Source organism: Anabas testudineus, chromosome 5 (assembly GCF_900324465.2).
Source record: "Anabas testudineus chromosome 5, fAnaTes1.2, whole genome shotgun sequence".
Taxonomy (NCBI): Eukaryota; Metazoa; Chordata; class Actinopteri; order Anabantiformes; family Anabantidae; genus Anabas; species Anabas testudineus.
This window is the reverse complement of record NC_046614.1, coordinates 26274684-26296261: the sequence shown is the minus strand read 5'-3', so window position 1 is coordinate 26296261 and position 21578 is coordinate 26274684. Positions and strand designations below refer to the sequence as shown.

The following is a 21578-nucleotide window of genomic DNA, read 5'->3' as shown; positions in this document are numbered from 1 at the left end:
TTGGGATGGGACCAGCCTATACTCTCCTTAGGACCCCCCAGAAGAAGTTAGCTGCTATCTTGCTGAAATTGCAGCAACAGAGACCCAATTGTGGATCTGTCAAAAAATGGAAAGATGGTCCAGGGAAGAGCTAATCTGTCATCTACTTGGCTCTTCTCAGGATGGCACGCACACTGCATCAGAGGGTATTTACACCAATCTTCCCATGAAGAGCAGAGCTCATTGCAGAAGGGAGTGGGTTTCTGGTTTGATGTTTAGTGTATTGTAAGGTTTGCACACACTGCTGTTAGTTCTGCTGCCTGAACTGAGAGATAATAAACTGCATTGGAAAGAGGCAGCATGAAGGTAATATGTTTAAAACCATACCATCTGCAAATATTGATTGGTTGTATATTTACTTTGGGCCTTTCCTTTGTTGGTATTTCCCAAGCATCCCAACATTTACACAGGTAACACACCTGGTCTCTTTGGTTGTATAATTTGTGCCCCTATACTTTTTCCTTATACTTTATTCTTCCAATTCCAATTATCTCCTATTCCACCTCCTCCAGTGACTATGATGAACTCCCGCCTGACTGTAAATTTGTTTAGATAATATTTCACTTTCTGGTGTCTCTGTCCGAACCTCTTTAGTCTCGTTAATTTGTTAGCTCACAAACAGCATCGCTACACATGTAGGTTGTCGTTTTCCACGTCTCGTTCACATCATTAGCAATTGATATTCAAATTGTGCCCCCCCCCCACGGTGATTGAAAATACACTAACAAGCTGCTCTTTGCATCAACAGATGCTCCAACGGTTTATGAAGACAGAATATTTTCTGAATAAATATCTTGACGTTCCTTATTTGCATAATTATTCACTGTCTAACCTTTCTGTAACCTTTAGCGGTGGAGAAACAGACGCAGGATTATGGACCGAGTCTGAGACTTACAGGCCGCTGGAATTTATTTAAATCCTCTTCAGTGTTGCTAGAGAAGGATGGAGTAGCATACTGTTCAGTCCTGCTCACACAGACTGTGTTTTCTAACCTGAAAGGAGGAAACTGGGATTGTAATGGTTAAAACAAATAAACATGTAAAAACTGTGTTGTCTTTCTGCCCATTTAGTTCAGTAGGGAGCAGCTGCACTGATGTAGAAACATATTCAACTTAATTCAATTTTATTTGTACAGTGCCAAATCCCAACAGACGTAGTCTAAAGGCACTTTACAGTGTTTAAGGTTGAAGGCTGTACAAAATATGGGGATGGGGTCTAAGAGACATGCTGATGGTTTAGATGAATTAATTAATGAAATTACCGTATTTTCCGCACTATAAGGCGCACTGCATTATAAGGCGCACCTTTAATGAATGGCCTACTTTAAAACTTTTTTCATATATAAGGTGCACCGCATAATAAGGCGCATAGAATAGACGCTACAGTAGAGGCTGGCGTTAGTTATGCAACATTAGATGGAGCTGCGCTAAAGGAAACTAACTCCTGACACTCTGTTTTGTTGACACAGTCAGAGTGTCAGGAGTTAGTAGGACCAATAATAAGGCCGAAGCAATCTACTCAGTTCAGTGTGTTTATTGCGGAACACAAACAAAGCTACAGCGCAAGCATCAGCTGAGCAGTCTTTTCTTTAGAAAAACACAAAAGGAGTCAATATTAATACCTGGCGAAAAGTCCTTGAAACATAGATAATCCAAATCCAATAGGAAATCCAAAATAATCCAACGAAAAACACCGGCATTCAACAAAACACAAACCGGGAAAAAGTACCACAGTCCATACTCCAAAGCAATAATCCATGTAGCAGAATCCTCAGCCATCGAGTACTTTAAGTCCTCCACACTAGTTTGTCATGAGTTTGTCCGGTGCACAACAGGTGCAATCAATCGGTTTAACGAATACCAAGCTGCTGCATGAACACCATTCCGCCCGGAAACGGGACCTTCAAAATAACTCGGCGGATCCTCACACAGAGAGGTCGGTCAAACTTTATTAACAGCTTGCCATCATGCCTTTCAGTTCAAGTGATAAATGAATAACAATAAGTTGTGACAAAGGCAGCTAAAAAGTATTATAGTATTGTTCTTAAAAATTTATCAGAGTGAGAGTTGTGTATTTTAGTTGATCTTTGTTAAGATAATTAGTTGCAGAGTGAGCGCTCTTTCCACTCTCTGTTCAATAGTACAGCTTTGATGTATTTTCTCCGTCGGTAAATTAAGCTAGTTTAGTTTCCACAGTAAAAGGAACTGGTTCATGTCTATGCTGAGTGTGCTTTATACGTTTGTGCCTTGGAAAGCATTTGTCTTTGTAAGTATTAACATGTTTATTGTCATTAGAAGTTTGTTAGTTGTTACCTGTTACATGTGATAAATTACGTGTGTGTTATTGTAATTAGCTTCATTCAAGTCAAGCTAGCGTGTGCGAGTGTAACATACCAAATGTGTAACGATGTGTATTATTTGTTCATTTAGTTTCTTTCAGTTACATAAAGAATAGATAGGAGTTTGTCCTCCGAGTGTGGCCATCTCACTTTGTTCCCTCTAAACTCTGTTTAGTCTTCTTTACTTAGCCATCTTGTTGCTGCCTCCACTTCCGCACCATTGATTCGTTAATGTTAAACGTCTATTCACCTGTTCTACTGCGTGACTGACTCGATATTGATCCATATATAAGGCGCACCGGATAATAAGGCGCACTGTCGGCTTTTGAGAAAATTTAAGACTTTTAGGTGCGCCTTATAGTGCGGAAAATACGGTAATTTAGAATGATCGAGTGAGCTCTGACAAATTAATCTAGAGCTGTTGTACATAAGAGTCCATCCATGCCGTTTGCAGGGAGCTGCAGTCCTGGACTCCTGCAGTTACACACGAAAATGTAGGTGGACTGACTGCTGTTATTGCTGTAATATTCCAGAATAAACATTAAACTCAGTTGTTTTTAAATGGTAGTTTTGTTATGACATCCAGGTCATAGATGTCTGCTCGGGCTAAAATCTGCAACAGCTGATTTTGTTTCTCTATAAAGTTGATGACGATGATGTACTCAGCACTTCAGATAATCTCGACTGGTGTTTGTCTGCCTCCGGCATTTCCTCCTTGAGCTCAGTTTTTAGTCTTCACCACCTCCTGAGGGAAATATCTGATCTATATCTGCTAAATTCTTCACCGTGTTCACAAGCAGGTCTCCTCTGTCTGTGGTGAAACATTTGATGATTATTATTATCTCATTATTTTCTTAATGATCACTGAGAGTTTGAGGTGATGTCTTCACATTTCAGAGTCCAGGCTGCAGAACCAAGTTCTCCTTAAATTACCACAGGTTAATTATCTTGAATTGATTTGACCTGATCTTTGAAAAATTCAATTCAATTCAATTCAATTTTATTTTTATAGAGCTTTTAACAATTGTCATTGTCACAAAGCAGCTTTACACAAGCAAAGAAACGATGGAAGTTTACATGATATACATACAGACATAACAATCAGTTGATGTGTTTTTCATTGATGGATTTGCTGTTGAACAGGATGTTGACTGACTAACTTCCAGCCAAATGTTAGCTAACACTAATGCAGGCGTGTGTCCAGTTTAAAGCCTCTTTGACCGGTGGTCATCCATCATGTGCTGAAACATTGGACAGGGTTTGTCTTTTGTCTTTCAAAGTAATTTCCCTGCAGATTATTCTTCATTCATGATGAAGTAATTTGCCCGTGTATAATTTTCCTTGTCAGTCCAAACACTTGGCCTTTTGTTAGTTCCTAATTAAAGAGGGAACACAATGGACTCGTGTTGACTTGAAACACAGGCCTCTGACAACGACACAGTCATTGACATTTTCCAGCCACACGCTGTGACTCACGCTGCTCCTCTTTACAATCATTTTTATCACGACGACTCACAGGATGTTCACTTTTAATTTTTCCCTCTTTTCTCTGTGTTTGGATGAGTCCGGGTTGGATCCAGCTGCTGATGGATTTATGACTTTACTTGCTCTGTGGAAACAAATGAGAGGTCAGTGGAGGACAGAGGAGAAGAGTCTCTCTGCGTGAAGTGTGATGGCTGCTATAATGAGAAGGTCAGAGGAGATTTTACAGGAAAATGTCACCATGTTTTACATCAGTCCCTCTGGATTCATGCTGTGAAGGACACAGATGACATATCAGCCAGTGAATATTTCCAAGAGGTGGAATTTATTTTATTACAGCTTTTAAGCCATATAAAGGAGTCATTTAGACAAAAGAGCAGCCAAACGGACCAATAACCAAGACTTGGGTGACTGAGAATCAGATGTTATCAACATTTTATTAATATTGTACATCTCATAATTTTATATCATAAATACGACAATTGTATGCATGAAGCCATAAATAAGCTATTTTATGGTTAATTGTCTGTGTCTCAGAGTTTGGACAGTTTCATTTTTACTCCTCACAAACAGAGGAGGAGTTGGAGGGTTGGAGGACAAAGAAAAAGTGATGGATGGAGGAAACAGAAATGAAGAAAAAAAGAGGCGGAAAATGAAAAATGCCATCTGACAGCAAGAGGGCATTGAAAGGAAGAGACAAAGACAGATTTTATTCCAGTGTTCCACTGAACCTTCCTCAATACGGGAAGCTCTATATTTAGATGTTCGAAGCTTTAGTCTCAGACAGGTAGATACAGAGTCTGATATTTGGGTGTACTAATGTACAGTAACCATCCATTTAAAGCTGTTTATTTTTGCATGGCACATATTTAAGTTGTCATAACAGATTTCCCAACATGATTGTAGTAAACTATGGTTTTCTGACTTCAGACATGAGTAGACAAACGTAGATTCTTATTTGCAGCGACAAGACGAATGACAAGAAGAGTAGAAATGTTCCGTTTCAGGGATTTTGTTTAGAATTTATGAGACTCCTAGAACTTCTGGTACCTTTTCTTCCACCAAACCAGTTCTGACAGTCAGTGAACCAACAACCTTAGCGTTACTGTTGCTGTGACTTTGGAGACATATGCAGGTGTATATTGCAACATAGCGATGTAGATCTACAGTGGCTCTCTGATCTGTGGTAAAGTAAAGTGGTTCTTAGAAGGTTTGCAAGTTGAACCAGCAATGAACCAGAACTAGTTTGTGTTGCACTGCAAAAAATGCAGTACATACTTGGAAAGACTGGAACCCAGGGACCACAGAGACTAATCACCGGAACAGAGGCTGCAGACTCCAGATCGATCAGGACTACATCTCTTTTTGCTGTTTTCACTTCCAACAAGTCACAAAACAAATAGAGCATCTGAAAAAATCTTTTTTTTTTTTAAATCATATTCGGCCACAATAAACCAGAGAGTGGGTGATATCCTGGTGGGGCCTGAGCAGTGTCAGTGATTTTTGACACAACCTCAGCCGATATTTTCTTGTCGCCATGATTCTGCTCAGTGAGCTGAGCTGTGAGGAGTCTCTGTTTTTCAGGTGTGTGTTTGCTTTTTTTTCTTGTGCAGAATCTGAGAGAGATGGTGGGTAGGAAGAGACATCTTTCAGCCAACAGTGTGTGTCTGTGTGTCTGTGTGTGTGTGTGTGTGTGTGTGTGTGTGTGTGTGTGTGTGTGTAGGTGGGTGTGTGTGTAGGTGGGTGTGATATACTGATATACCTCTTTTTTTTTGTCTTGGCTACAACCTTCAAGCTGTATGCGTCCTTTCAGAGCTGACAGTACACTTCTATCACATGCAAGTGATTTTCCATGTTAATCCTATGATGTAAACATCACCAGTCGCAGGACATTGATTTAAGGGTGAAGTTATGACAAACATTTTAGTCAAATCTCTTGACTGTTGGCTTTTACTCTACCTCAGATGCTGAAAGAAACACTGAAAAAAATGCTGAAAAAAATGTACTGTATTTTAATGATTCTCCTTATATAACACTAATATAAGAACACAGCAAAAACATCTGAACAGAGACCCTCTTTGTTTGTGGTGGGAAAGTGATCCAGCCTGGATCTGTCCCAGCTGTAAGCAGCACAAGTGTTTTCTTCAAGTGTTTTCAGTACTGTGCTGTTGATCTAGTGCTGATTAAACAACCACCACAGTTGTGAACGAAGGCCACTTCGTTGTATTCACCAGTCCACAAAGAAGTTCTAGTTTACGTCACCGATTCATTTCAGCAAAGAACAAACAAGAACGCTGTCACGTGACGTGTAGTGATGTATTCTGGTTTGCTGTGAGTTTTCACACAGCGACACAAACCGTGTGAATGCACACAGTGAACTGAAGCGAAAACACACCCAGTTTTTACAGTGGCCCTGGGCCCCCGTTCGGAGCCTGTGCAGTGTGGATAAAGAATTAGAACAAACCACTCACCAGTATTAAAAAGTGCCTGTTAATTTGTAACTACAGTTGTGACAAACCCCACTGGAATCAGTTGTGTTTATTTGTCTGACTTTGACTGTAGCAGGTCGTCATGAAAAGCGGCTAAAAATAGCAGGAAAGAGCAGAGTACGAGCGCTAAGAAGAGTAAAACAGAGAGGAGCACATAGAGAGTAGATTGGTTTTTCAGAGACAGAGTGAGTGGGAGTTGGCTGTTGTGGAAAGTCCCGCTATGAAAGATTGATGCAGAGAGGTTGGATTGAGTGGCGCTGCAGGGGAAAGCAGAAAGCCGAGGTGGGTTTTGATTAGCTGGATGGATCAGACAGAGAGAGGGATGCTCGGACACGATGGGCTGATGATCATGGTGCTTGTGTGTTGTTAGAAGATTGAGCCTGAGTCAAACTGTGATCGTGTAAAAAGCAGCACTGAGACGTGAAAATAGAAAGCTGCAGCGTAGAAAGAAATTCAGGAGAAATCCTATGTCGGTCTGGTTCTGGTCGCTCGACTGCTGCTGGGTAACGCTAATGCTGCTCACAGCTGGTGCGATGTTGACACACTGATAACGGACACCATTAGATCACACCTGCTGAGTCTGATTCCTGCTGGTGGTTTTACGATGTTTGCTCTTAAACACTTCTCATGTATAAAGAACACGTTCTGTGTCGTCACACCTCACTTCCCTGAATCCACTCAGACATGCTCTCACTGTGATATTAGACATAACTATGTTATTACTTTAACTGTAGAAAAAGCTGCATCTGCATTTTTCAGTTGTGTTTTCTCTCAAGTCCTCAAAAGTCACTGTAGGAAGTAAAACCAGCCTATTTGCCAGTGGAACTAGTATTTTGATGGTCTTATTTTTAGATTTATCACAGGTTCAACTGAAGATTAGTGTTAGTGATTAGTGTCCAAGCTCTGTTTTTGTTGTTTTTCTGTTCTTGATCAGACGATACGTGTTTTTTGTTCAGTGTAAAGTCAGACCCACAGTCCAGAACTCCAGTGACACAGTGAAGAAACTATGAGAAACATTCACTATAAAAAGTTGCAGATCCTCGGAATATGTCAGAATGAAACATAAAAACCTGAACCTAAAACCAGTAACTGACACAGAGCGGCCCGTTCTTTTGCCCCTTCTGAAACCCTGTACACAGATGACCCAGCTTGGTCTGTCACAGAAAGTAAGAAGTAGTTTGTTCATCCATGTGCGGACTGGCGGTGATTATTTAATTCATTTTTATATCACATGTGGAGTGGACTGCTCTGTTGTGTCCATTGTCCAGTTGCTGCAGGCTGATGCTCTTTTAAAGCAGTGTTCCCTTGTCCTTTCTCCCCCCTCACAGGGTCTCTCGAGCTGCCTCCGTCCTGCTGTCTGATCCCTGTTTTCAGCTTCACTCCATCCAGCACTTGTTGGGAGAGGGAGGAGAGTCCTCCAGCGTCACAGCAGCAGTCGCCTCCACCACCGCCCGTCCTGTAGTCACGTCTCTGGGCTCGTCCGTGACCCCTCCCGTCCTTTCAGCTGGAAACCCAGAACGCAAGCACTTCTCTCTGCACGCCTGTGAGTAAAACCCACTGGACCTGAGAAACTGGGTCAATGGTTGTTTCACAAGCAAATAATATGTTGAGTTTGTGTCTCCAGGTGTTGGCGACTGACTGTAACCTCTGCATACTTAGGAGAGTAAAGCTCTAATGAGTGTAGATCAGGACGTAAAGGGGGTCTCCTCCAGTCCAAATCTTAACACTTCATGGAGACTTGTGCGATTTATTGTTTAGTCTTATTTTTTTCTGCATATGACAGTTAAAGAAAAAAACAGCGTTAATGCAAACAGACACATGAGCGTTCAGGTGAACACCGGCACACAGTCATTGTTAACAGATCAGTGACAGAAAAGCCTCCAGACACCGTCTCGCTTAGTTAAAGAAACAAACAGCTGACGAAGTGAACGACCATCCGTTGGTTTCATCCGAAAGAAGCAAATGAAACCGACTGTGTAGAGGTCACACGTGCTCTGTGTGTCTCTGAAACAGGAGTCAAAGTTCAGCTCCACATTTATTTCTGATACACACACAGCAACTTGTCAGACGACCAAACCAGCCGCCTCATCAGGACAGTCACAGATGTTCAGCAGTGAATAAGTAGTTGGGATGATTCTGTTTTTTCTTGATGTGATTTCTTCACTTTAATTTAGTTTAGAGCAGCAGCGGCAGCGTCACATCACAGTCCCAGTGTTTAGCTTGTACATCAGAGATGAGAACATGAGCAGTGAACCAGGCTCAGTTCTCACTGCTGCCATCTACTTCCATTACTTCCTGTTTGTTGCACTGTTCATCTACCGCCCACCAAAAGCACACAGTAACTCTTTATCAGAATTCTCCGAGTATGTTGCTGACGTTGTTGTTAGGTAGGTTAAGGTAATTATCGCTGGAGACTTTAATACTTACTTTAATAAAACAGATTTTATTAGTCTTACGGAATCTTTTAACCTGGTTCAACGTCAAAAGGCCCCACTCATAACCAGGGCCCCACCCTTGACTTGATATTTACTTTAGGATTGACTCTAAATTCCATTGAGTTAGAGGATCCATCTCTGATCATAATTATGTTTATTTTGACTTGTCTCCATCCAACCACTGTACCTCGAAATATCACAGTTAAACGCCATCTACTTAACAGCCAGTCAGCAGCAAAGTTCACTAGCACCTTTTCTATGTTGAAGCAGGGTACGTCTTGCACATCACATGTTGATGATATCGTTCGCATTTTCAATAATAATTGTGCCTCTACGCTAGAGGCTGCTGCTCCCTTAAAAACTGCAAATGTGTCCCGTAAAGACACCAACAAACAGCCTTGGATAGATGTCAGCATACGTAGCTGTAAAGCTGAGTGTAGGAAAGCTGAGCGGAGATGGAAGAAAACTGGACTTCAAGTGCATTATGAAGCTGTGAAAGAAGCATTACTCCACTACAATACGACAGTAAAGAATGCAAGAGCTAAATACTTCTCAGACCTGATCACTGCTCACTGCCTAAGTTTTTATTTCAGACTGTTGACAAGTTAGTAAACGGTTAGTAAACCCAACCCCTCCCAGCATCCCGGCTGAAAGAATTAATCAGAGCTTCTGTTATCCCCAACTCCTCACCAGTCATAGTTTCACACCCTTTTAGAGAATGCACTTTAAGTTGGTTTCCTCCCATGTCCGTATTTGAGCTACTACGAATTGTCTCAAGTATGAAACTATCTTCCTGCGCAGTTGACGTCATTCCAACAAAGTTCTTAATCTCGATCATTGATTCGCTTGCTCCCTCTCTCTTTAATATTTTCAATACTTCTCTGTCCACTCTGTCCATTTGTGCAACCTCTTTTGAAAAAAACTTTTTCCAAACTACCCTTCATATCAACGATTTTAGAAAAGTACGTGTCTAAACACTTATTTCTAACTGCAGACAACTTTAACATTTTTGACGAATTCCAGTCTGGTTTTCACAAACACCACAGCACAGAGGCCGCCCTACTAACTAACTAACTAATGATATTCTGTTGGCCTCTGATGCTGGTATGTGCTCTATTCTTGTCCTCCTTGATCTTAGTGCTGCTTTTGACACAGTAGACCACCACTTTTTCTTGGACGGGCTAAAGCACTGGGCTGGAATAAAAGGTACTGCACTAGACTGGTCTTCTTCATACCCGTCCAATAGATCGTTTTGCGTTAATAATTGCATATTTAATATAATCCTTTTCTCCTGTAAAGTACGGAATCCCACAAGGTTCAGTGCTGGGGCCAATCTTATTCTCTTTGTACATGCTCTCTTTAAGACATATAATTTGTAAACACGGTGTTTCTTTCCATTGCTATGCTGATGACACTCTGTTTTACTGTCCCTTTAAGATCTCTGACCACGGAGGACTGAGTTCCTTAAACGAGTATAACTGAGATAAAAAATTGGATGGCTCAAAAATTCTAACAAAACAGAAATAGTTGTTATCAGTCCACAACATATTGCCAAACAAATTTTGCCCTGCACGGATTCTCTTTTAGATAATTAAGAGCCCACTGCAAAAAGTCGTTAGTGATAGTGATAGTAAACTAAACTTTGAGCATCATGTCACTCAGCTGACTCAATTCACTAACATCTTTTAAATCTGTCCTTAAAACAGATCTTACTGGAGAGTCTTTTCTGATCTTCTTAAAACAGAGACGACTTCCCATTAACTTAGATGAATGTCTTTCCTTTAGAACTGGTTTTCTAAAGGACTGATGTTGTAGTTGTTGTAGGTTTTGTTTGTATTATTGTTTATTGTTTCCTACACCCCAACCGGTCGGCAGATGGCCGTCTAACTTGAGCCTGGTTCTGCAGGAGGATTCTTTCTCTAGGGGACTGTTTGCCTAGTGCTTGCTCAAGTTGGTCTTGTTGGGCTACATGTGTTTTTGTCTCTTCTGTGAAGCACTTTGTAACATATGTTATGCTGTATAAATAAATGTATTTTTATTATTATTATTAATACATTTTCTAATATTTTTATATTTACTAGATAGAGTTGTAGCACATTTGAGTAAAGGAAAAGCTCACACATTTTTAAGAGTGTAAATACACTAACATCTCCTGTCCTACAAATATGTATCATGTATCCAACAGAGACATGACAGTGACACAGTGACATGGATGATTAAGAATTAAACACAACAGTAACAACATATTCACACAGTAACACAGTTCAAAATATTCCTGCAGAATTAACGTTATCCTCAGTTTCATCTGGTTTCACTGTGACAGACAGGTGGATGGAACAGTTCAGTCACAGTCAATATTCAAGGTTTAAAGAATCTTTATTCATCCCAGCGCCACAAGAACCATTCTAATGATCTGTAATAGTCAGGAAACGGTTCCTGATCCAGTTGTAGTCTGTGGTTCTCTGTGGAGAACTTGATGTTGATCAGTTTCTGGTTGAACAAGCTCCTCTGTCCAGCAACACACTGTGTAGTGGTTGGGAGGGACTGAGAGGAGTTTGCACAGCATCCTCCTCTGTCTGTGTCTGTGTCTGTTCTGTATTTCCTGAATCCTGTCCATGTGATGTCAGCTCATTCGGTCCCTGACAGCTGTAGATAAAACACACCAGGTGACCCCGAGTTCAGCTTTTGCTAGAGGCACTGACCGGGTCACTGATGCATCCTCCTCTGTTGCTATGGCAACAGAAGCTGTTTCCATGACCACTTGGAGGATTTGAAGGATTCCTGAGGTTTCCTCAGTTTAAACACTGAACACCTGGTTTGTCACACAGAGTTCTGACTGTGGGAAACGTGTGAAACTGTTCAGCTCTGATCACTGTGGACTGAATTCAACGTACTGGGAAATGTTTCCTGCAGATATGTTAGAATACAAGAAATAAGAGCAGGAAAAGTCATTCCTCTTTTCCTCTTTGAATAGACCTGTCGATTATTGTTCTGTGTGAGACTGAGTGGAGGTCAGAGTTCATGATGTAAAGGTTTCCTCAGACAGTGAGAATACTTAGAATTAGCTGTGTGCTGTGTAACCCACCATGAAACTCCAGCTCCTTATAACTCTATTGTAGATTGTAGTTTCCAAATCAGTGAATGATTGATAGATTTTTTCTGTATGATCCTTGTTCATATTAGAAAAGTCACTTTATTTCATTTCTGATGTATTTCTGACTGTTTTTGCCCACATGTTATTTTTACATGTCAAACTACATGAAACATTTCTGTGCACATTGACCACGTGCACAGAAGTGAAGAATGGTTGGAGAGCACCTTCTCTTTTCTCCCGCTTCATTATCACAGTTGGATTTGCGCCAGCGAGTCGTGTTCAGCTCTAATCTACACTTCATACTGTTAATGGACCAACAGACTTCTTCACATGCAGGATTTTTATCCGTCTTTGTTTAATTATGGGATGTAAAGTCTGTGTCTGTTCTCCAGCTGATTCCTTCTGAAATCTCACTGAATGGCACATGGTCTATTTTCTGTGTCAGTGACAAGTTCTGCTGAGGGTTTATATTGTCTGCAGCCTCTTCTTTGTCCTACAGTTGTTAATGTCTTTGTTCTTTTGCTTCTTATCTGTCTGTGGTCCGTCCTCTTATCTGATATTTGTCATTTTTGCTTCTCTTCTTCCCTTCTTCTCTTATCTTTGTTATTTATTCATTAGTTACTCGGCTCCCGTCTTTTCCTCTGTTTCTGTTCAGTAAGAAAATCCAGCTACCAGATCCTCTTCACATCAATTCAGGCTTCCTTCAATATTTGGTATCTACTGATCTGATACTTAGTCATTAACTCAGAGTTTAGTAAAACAAGGACCAGATTTCATGTTGTTCAGACAAATACAACAAACTTGAAAACTCTCTTCTTCTTTTCCTCCTCCTCCTCTTCCTCCTGTTTGTCGCCTCCCTGCTGAAGAGGTCACCATCATGTTTTGACTGTGGTATAAATAGAAGAATACCTGTCTGAGGAACTAATCATTAAGGTACACCTGTACTAAAAATTACTATCCCTTGAAGCTAGGCTAGGCTAACAGATGTACTGAGCTTGGGATCAGTCTAAGTTCTGAGCGAAAGAAGCATGTTTTGAGTTGAGTTTTGTTCAGCGACATCATCCAGCGACTGTTACATCAGTAATCATTAAGAAACGTGTTTGTGACCTTTCTGTTTTTGTCACTGTGAAGAAAACCTGAGTCTGTGCTGTGACACACCTCAGAAAGGGATCCTGATTATTGTCAAAGCCTTGTTGGTTTGTGTTGATGTGTGTGTGTGTGTGTGTGTTGGTGGAGAACTCACGTCCCTCCAGCGCTCAATGTTTTATGGATGAGACACTGATGTAGTAGAGTCCAGCTCTGTTTTTAGAAGCAGAGAGGCAGAGGGGGAAAAAGAGAGGGGAATATTTCACACACAGAAGTTTCCCCTGTCTTATTAAGATCACCTGCCGAATCTACAGATGGTTTATTACAGTAAATAAAGGCTACAGATGAGCTGCGACCAGTAGACTGGATATTATTGGACGTGATAACAGTGAAGCAGCTGCTGCTGTTGACGTATCAGGAAGTTTTTCTAGTATTTTTAGAGAAGTTCTCATATTCTCAACTAAAAGTAGAAAACCAACACCAGAAGAACTAAAATACTACAACTACTTTACTTTTACATAAGACAGAACAAACGTATCATCAAAATTACACTAAACAACGAAGTAACTGTAGTAACTGTATTTAGTTACATTCCACCTCTGCTTTTAGTAATGAATTCCTCCTGATCCCCCCCCCCACTCGTCACGCTCACACAGCCAGACTCTGCAACAGCTTCTTCCTCCATCAGATGTTTAAACACACTGACACACACACACACACACACACACAAAATACATGACAACACTCACAAATCCACCCACACATGCAGAATTCAAGTCAATTCAGTTGAATTTTATTTGTAGACACAACAATGACCTCTTGCATTTTCAAATTTACAGAGTCTGATTTAAACATGTTACCAGTCGGTGCAATACTGTTACTTGCCCTTTGTCTGTTTTCCGCAGTACGATACGTGATGTTACATGTAAGTAGATGGTCCCTAACCCTGATGAGGCGTTAATAATAACGAGAACACATTCCGTGGGATTTGGAACTGGATCAGAACTCCATCTGTACTTTATACTTGGAGTGTGTACATTTACTGCTGCTGTGCAGTAACATCTGTTACAGATGTACAAAACCACTCTGCCCATTAGGGTGATGATGTGCCTAATATTGATCACTATTTAATTATTCATTATTGTTTTTAAGCACATTTAGTTTTTCTATAAATGATGCAGCACATGCTTTGGATTTAAGTCTTTATAACCACAGTTACTCCCCGTCTCCTTCTGCAGGAGGTCTGCTACCATACAGTGACATCTGTTATAGAACCACTCTGTGCCCATTGGGGCCATGATCACCTCAGTGGACACAGTGTCTGTGTTTGTCTGTTTGGACAAATCTGGTCCAAACATTCAGAAGAATCCTCTGTAGCAGTTACTGAAGATTAGAGAGCAGCTGGGAACGGTGTAGATCCTCAGAATGACCCAGACGACTGTGTGTGGGAGTTGGTGTTAACGAGTAAGTGTCTGTAGCGTGGGAAAACAAAAAACCTTTATACACACACACAGGCTGCAACAGTGCAGGTGTAAAAACACACCTGGTGAACCCTGGTGCACGGGAACAGTTGGGTTTTGTTCATGCGCATGTTATCTGTACATGACTTGATCAGCTCAACACTGACCAGCAGCCATTAGGGACTTCCTGTTTGCCGTCTTGCATTGATGGATTATTTAACGGCCTGCAGGGCATAGACTCAGGGGCCCAAGAGGTCAGAGGTTGCTGTGTGAAGTGAGTGTTAATAGGCTATTATTTAGTTTAGAAGTCCCAGAGTTCAGTTAAAGGACACAACATGAACAGAAAAAGAGAAAATGAAACAACAAATAACACAACAAGGTGAAAATGAACCAAAAAGAGACAAAACAATAAGAAATATACACAAAATCAAATGCACAAAGATACAGAAAAGAGACAAATGAATACAAATAGACAAAGAAAGAGAGGAAAAATAACAATAATAAGATAGCATAACTACAGATAACTACAAATAGATGGAAATGGACTAATCGAAGACAAAAGACAAGAAACAAAGACATAAAATAAGCATAAAGGACACAACGCCTTGTTTGTAGTCTTGTACTCAAAAAGTAAGAGAAGTAGAACAAATGTATTTATACCTAAATGTACCTTAAATTAAAAAAAAAGTATTCTAATTATTGGTGCAGAATAATTAAATTTCTTTCTACACTGCTGAGTCGGTCAGAATTTATTTACTGATTATAATTAGTAATTAGAATCTGTAAAATAGACAATCAGCACAGTCAGAATGTTATTGGCCAGAATATTAGCAGATCACTAGCAGCAGGGAATTACTTCTCTGAATAAAACAACTTTCTTGATTTGTTGAGGATAATTCACAGGATTGCTCCTCTTCAGTGGAACCTTCAGACATACTTAAAATTCTGCTGAAGTTAAATCACAGATGTTAATTTCCTCCTTGCTGAAGTTTTCTGCAGGTGCAGAGTTGTCGACCTTGAAGATGTTTCTTATTCTTGTCTTTTGTAGCTTAAATACAGCTGACAATAAAAAACATTATTATTCACCTGATACAGAAATGAAGGAGAAAAGACTTGTTCATTTCCACACAGGTAATACTCGGTCAGTACAGGTCTACAGGAGAAGGGAGGTAGTTCATGTTCGTTATGTGTTTATTCTGCAGCCACTTTGTTACTGCACTTAAAAATTCAACTCAGTCTGTTTTTCTGTTGTAGAGAGCTGAAGTCATTACGACATGAGTAATGCAGCTCCATTTGCATCCACAACTTAAAGCAATCCCCCATCAAGTATTTATTTGTTCTTTGTAGAGAAAATAAAAGCTGTGTTCCTGTTGCAAGCTCTGCTGTCTAAAAACACCCACAGAGTTCAGTCCTCTCTGTCCTGATGTTACAGATGTGTCTGAGCTCGACTTTGGTCCATACTGAACAGTCTCCACAACTGTTCAGTGGATTATGGTGAAATGTGGCTCAGACGTTGGCGTTCCCCTATTTTCCTTTAGCCTCGTTTTCAGATACAGTATTTGCCCTGTACTTTAGTTAATGACCCATCAGACATTTCCATTAACCTCAGCTGTACTTTAAGTCAAATCTCACATGGAAAACATTACACCTGCTAAACATCAGCATTTTAGTATTTAGCTCCTATCACAGCTTCGAGCTGTGGATTTTCCTTTTTAAAATTTGCACAAATCTAAGTTGTCTCTTCTTGTGACATTTTTCTTAAAACTGTGTAGTAATTACAGTTACTGATGAACAGGTGAAAATCTCCCATCTGAAACAGGTTGTGTTAACCAGCTGCAGAAAGTGACTTTGTTTTTCTGTTCCAGTTTTCCTTTTAACTTTCTCTCTCCTCTGCTGCATCTATTCTTCTCTTGCCTTCTCTCTCTACTCTCCACATTCACTCTCTCACTTCATGGTTTTCGATCTGTCTTTCCATTTCCCCCTCTCTAACCCTCCCTCCTTCCACCTCTCTCCTACAGTCAGACAGATCCTCTTTCAGTGGAGGAGTGGTAGCACCGCTCTAGACTGTGATATTGGCCTGTTGGAGAGCTGCCATGTTGATCTGCAGTGAGAGATTACAATCGTTACACATGACAATCTGCAGGAATATGGAGGGAGGGGGGCAGGCTAAACAGAGGGAAGTTAGAGCTGCTAGACAGAGATTACAGAACATCTGCTTTTATTGATGTGAGGAAGAGCCTTTGAATTTATTTCTGCTACTCAAAGTTATGAAGCTGAAGCAGAATCTGAGAACACCACTGAACTGAGAACAGATTCAGTGCAGAAATCTGGAAAATAAGATTCAGTTTAAACAAAAGGCAGCAGCAGAAATGTCAGACAGATGAACGGGTGCTGTAACAACTGTAGCTGCCTCGTATACAGTAATCAAGGCTGCTTCCAGTTCTAATTCTAAAGATGATTATTTTAATGTCCTATTATCTCTTCAGAGGTTGGTGGACGTTCATTTGTGGTTTGTTTTACAATGTGGAGAAGTTTATACACATTAAAGTGTGGAAGAACTGAAACACAGTTCACTGATGTTTACAGGTATTTAACCAGATTCATTAAAAAGTTTAAGAAATGGTGGAACAGCTCCAGCAACACATCAGAAAACAAAAAGGAATCAACTGTTTTGGGGAAAAGCATTTTGTAGACTCAGTTTAATGTGTTTGTCTTGTTCTTATAAAGTAGTCACATCCATTTAACAAGGAGAACAGGAAACAAACCTGCTGATGTGTGATGTCTCGGCACATCTTTCCTCACTTCTCCATCTTCAGCCACTAAACCAACTTGCTTATAAAACTTGTTATATCAGCACTTGGGATGTGAATAATGCATCTGTCTAACCAGCCGTGGGCAACAGCGCTGCAGGCTACCACCACATCCCCTGTGAGTACCTGGAAGTAGATCTAGTACTGTGTCCTGAGACGTGCCACAGTTTAGCTCCTGGAACTGGAGGACAGTGGTAACAAAAGCAGAGCCTGACCTTTACCTTCTTACTATACAGCGTTCCAGTGAGTCCGACCTTCAAAGCCCAGAGTTGTATCTTGTGAATCCTGAACAGGACAAATCAAGGAGCAGGAGTCTGTGTGCTGTTGAGTGGATTGAATGTGGATTGAATGAGTTTTTCCACTGTTCCAGTATCCTGCCATCAGTCAGGGAGGTTAAGTGGCTCCTTCTGACCACATCACCGACCTCAGTGTCCAGCAGGGAAATGGACAATGATTCCCCAATGTCCTCCATTTCCACATCTTCCATTAAGGCTATAAAGTGGACTCTTTACCGTGGTCATCCTGCGATTACCAAAATTCTTCTTCATGGTCTCCAACAACTTCCAAGACGTTTTTCTTCTGTGACCACAGATGATGCAGTGTAGCACTGACAAACTTCCTCAGAGACAGTACAGTAAACCTACTCCATCCTGTTGTTCGCCCTTACATGTTCTAACACCAACCACATCAGAACCACCTTCAGAATATATCATCAAAAACCAGAACCATCCACATCCTAGTACAAGCGTGTCAGTGCCTCAAGATACAGTGCCTGGGGTTCCTGTACGTTTTCTGCTTGTTCTTTTGTTTTCAGCAACTTCATGCTTGTATGACATTGAGTTTTATGCACCTGACTGATATAAGAGCACAAGTATTTCCAGTTGCTCTTTACACTGCCCCTCTAGGTAAATCATGACCTGGACTTGACCCACGTCTGAGAGTCTTCAGAGACAGGTTGAACATGTTGAAATCTGGTGAAAAAGGTTAAGTGGTGTTGAGACCCTGGTTGTTCTCATGTTGTTCCAAACTGTTTGACTGCAGCTGTAGAAAATGTGCCAGTCTCAGTGAACTAAAAAGAACTATTCTGAACAGAATCCGATACTGTGGTGGAAAAATTATTGTTGGTGTAGTTTTGTGGTTGAAAGATGTCATTAAATAGCAGTCCCAAACATTTTGTATTTCAGCTTTACCTTTGTGGTCTGTGTTTGGAGCTTCAGCTGTAACAGGAGCACAGTGTTTCCACCTCGTGTAGAATCTGTATCAGACCTCGGATCAGTTTACATCAGTCATGATTAGATTCAAAGTGCAGATTTCTTTGTTTATTCATGCTAAGAATACTTAGAAGAAAAACATTGCTTACAGTACAAACACAGCCAATGAAAAAAGAAACTGTAAAATTCAGTTTTGAGCATTATTCTGTGAACGTAAAGAAAAGCAAACTAGGTAAAAACTGAATGATTTTGTTAGTTAATATACAGAAAAGTGTTAAATGTGGATTTTAGTTTTTTTGCCTTGTTGCTAAGAGATAATTACACCTGTATCTGTTCTGTGGCAGCAAACCTAATTACAGAACATGTTGCCTTCACACTGCACGGTGTGTTCACAGGTGTTTTGTGTGTTTCCTGCCAACAGACACCGACTACATCAGCGAGGAGGAAAAACAGAAGGTGGAGCTGATGTTGGCGTTTCTCACAGAAGAATCCAAACAGGCTGCAGCCAGCATAGCTGTAAGTATTAGAACTGTTGATCCTGTGAAGTTTTCTGTGCTGAAACAAAAAGAAAGAAAAGCTCATTCTTCAGACTGTTACTAGAGTCTGGGAGGAGAGTGTGTGGTGTTATCGGCTGTCGGAACAAAAGAGAAGCTGGCTGATCTTACTGATCATATTGTGGTCTTTTTGCTGTTCCTTTCTCTCTTCTCTTTCCACTCACGCCAACCAGTCAAGGCAGATGGCCACCCACCTTGACTCTGGTTCTGCTGGAGGTTTCTTCCTCTAAAGCGAATTTTTCTTTTCCACTATCGGCCTCCAGAACCTGAACTGGGAGCTGGTTCCACAGGAGGAGGTGCTTTAAGATAAGATGGAGCCTGATTATTAAGTGATTTATAAGTGAGGAGAAGGATTTTAAATTCAATTCTGGATTTTACAGGGAGCCAATGGAGAGAAGCAAACGTAGGAGACATCTGATCTCTCTTGCTAATTCCAGTCAGAACTCTGGCTGCAGGATAAACACTATTAAACTTTAAACTGTCTATATTTATATGTCTATCTATACACATGCTTTAATTTTCAGTCACGTGTGAAATGATCCCCCTGTAGTTACAGATTTATCTGCAAACATTTTTTATTACTTGACTGGCATGAGTGCAGACATTATCCTGCACCCTGTAAAACTAACATTTGTGTGCATGCTGTGCAAGACTCATCATTAACGTGTACAAACTGGAATCTATCTGATAGATACGATTCAAACCACTCTAGTGCTGTTCCTTTGAGTCCAATGACATGTTCCAGTCTGTGTAATAAAATGTTGTGATCTATAGTGTCAAATGCAGCACTAAGATCTAACATGACGAGTATAGAGAGTAGTCCATTGTCTGATGCCAATAGAAGATCATTAGTAACCTTTACCAGTGCTGTTTCTGTACTATGATGTACTCTAAATCCTGACTGGAAATCTTCATACAAGTTATTACTGTGCAGGTGGTCATATAATTGTTTAGAAACTAGCTTTTCAAGAATTTTAGAGATAAATGGTAGATTGGATATTGGTCTATAATTCACTAAAAGCCCTGAGTCCAGAGTAGAATTTTTGAGTAGAGGTTTGACTACAGCAACCTTAAAAGCCTGTGGTACATAGCCTATTTGTAAAGATAGATTGATCTGATATGGACGTGCTGATCAAAGGTAAGACAGCACATTTATGAGAAGTATATAAAAATGCTGCTTCTTGAGGCCCAGTTGAAGTTTGGTGGTTTGGACAAACTGATATCATTGCCCTTGAGAGTGGACCTGGTCAGAGAGAAACCCATTTCCTCTCCCTGTCAGTTTTGCTCTTTTTCTCCGCAGCAGAAACCAGATCTTTTACTTTTCCCTGTAGACTCCACCACAGAGCTGAACTGGCCAGAGAGAGGATTTATTATTGATAAGGGAGTGAGAGGAAGGAGAGAGGAGAGATCCATAAATCACTGTTTTTGCTTCATCATGCTTAAAGGACCAATAACACAAAGTTCTTCAACAGTGTAATTAGTGGTACTGTAGTGACCAATTGTGGACAATCGGTTATTAGTCCCTGTAAGACGAACTGGTGATGAGGTTGAAGAAAATAAACCAAAGTTGGACATAGAATCAGTGCAGTGAGCCCACAGCCTGAGCTGTGTTTCCACAAACCCACTAATGGTTCTCTGCAGAGATAAGATATTCTCTGATGGAAGGTTGTGTCTCTTGATGGGAATGTTTCCTCTGTCCACTCTGAGAAACAGCACGAGCAATGGGAATTAAACTCTGTTTTCTTTTTGAACTAAACACAATTGATATTTACCAATGATGTCAGTGACTGAACCAGAAACGGAACTAAGCAATTATTCTCTTCACTGTTTTGTGTACTTGTATGTTTTTGAGTAGTTTATTAAAAGTTTACTTTACTACAAATTAAGTAGTCATTTACAGAGTAAAAACCAGCCTCCACGACTTCCTCTCGTCAGTTTCTTTTTCCCATGTCAGGTGATAAAGATGAAAATGCTCATTTAGGCTAAAGGTGTAGACTTTACTGTCAACGACGTTCACACCTTCAGCACACAAATCAAGTTCTACTTAATACGTCCATGATATCCACAGTACAAGCTGACGTTCTCTGTCTATGTTTGTTTAGTAACAGGAACATGAGAATTTCTGTTCTTGCAGGATTTGCAGGTTTTTCTGTTGCCAGAACTTCTAGCTGTTAGCAATCAGTGGCTCAGTGTGTTGTCTATGGGGTTTTCTCTCTGTCAGATCTTCAGGTGTGTCCCTTAAACCACAGATCTGTATCCTATAGTAAAATAATTTCACTCATCACATATAAGATGTTTCTATCTTCTCTCTCTGCAGTTCTGCTTATTTCAGTTTACTGGACATTTTCTATGAATTTTAACATTTCTGTAACTTGATAGTGTCTACATGCTTCTATCTGCTGTGTGACGATCTTGGACTCTGGTCACCGGCAGGCTGCTGTGTCTGTGTTTATGTTATTTAGTGTTGTGTTGAATTTGCTGTTGCTGTGTGTTGATCAGTGAAGGTCAGGCCCTGCTGAAAGCTGCATTGGTCATAGAAATCTTCCCTGATTAGATTCAAGATTCAAGATTCAAGATTCA

The 21578-nt window shown here is 40.5% G+C and overlaps 1 protein-coding gene across 3 annotated transcripts in view; it reads left to right on the top strand.

The window, feature by feature from the left end:
- The window catches only part of LOC113155156 (E3 ubiquitin-protein ligase RNF123), a 108481-nt gene that overhangs the window by 75146 nt on the left and 11757 nt on the right, over positions 1 to 21578 (top strand). For 2 of the 3 annotated variants that reach the window (XM_026349710.1, XM_026349709.1), the window contains exons 37-38: positions 7677 to 7891; positions 18866 to 18960. In XM_026349710.1, the coding sequence (XP_026205495.1) occupies positions 7677 to 7891; positions 18866 to 18960 (310 nt within the window). Of the gene's footprint in view, positions 1 to 7676; positions 7892 to 18865; positions 18961 to 21578 lie in introns of those variants that run through there. The other variant, XR_003298108.1, reaches the window with a different exon arrangement.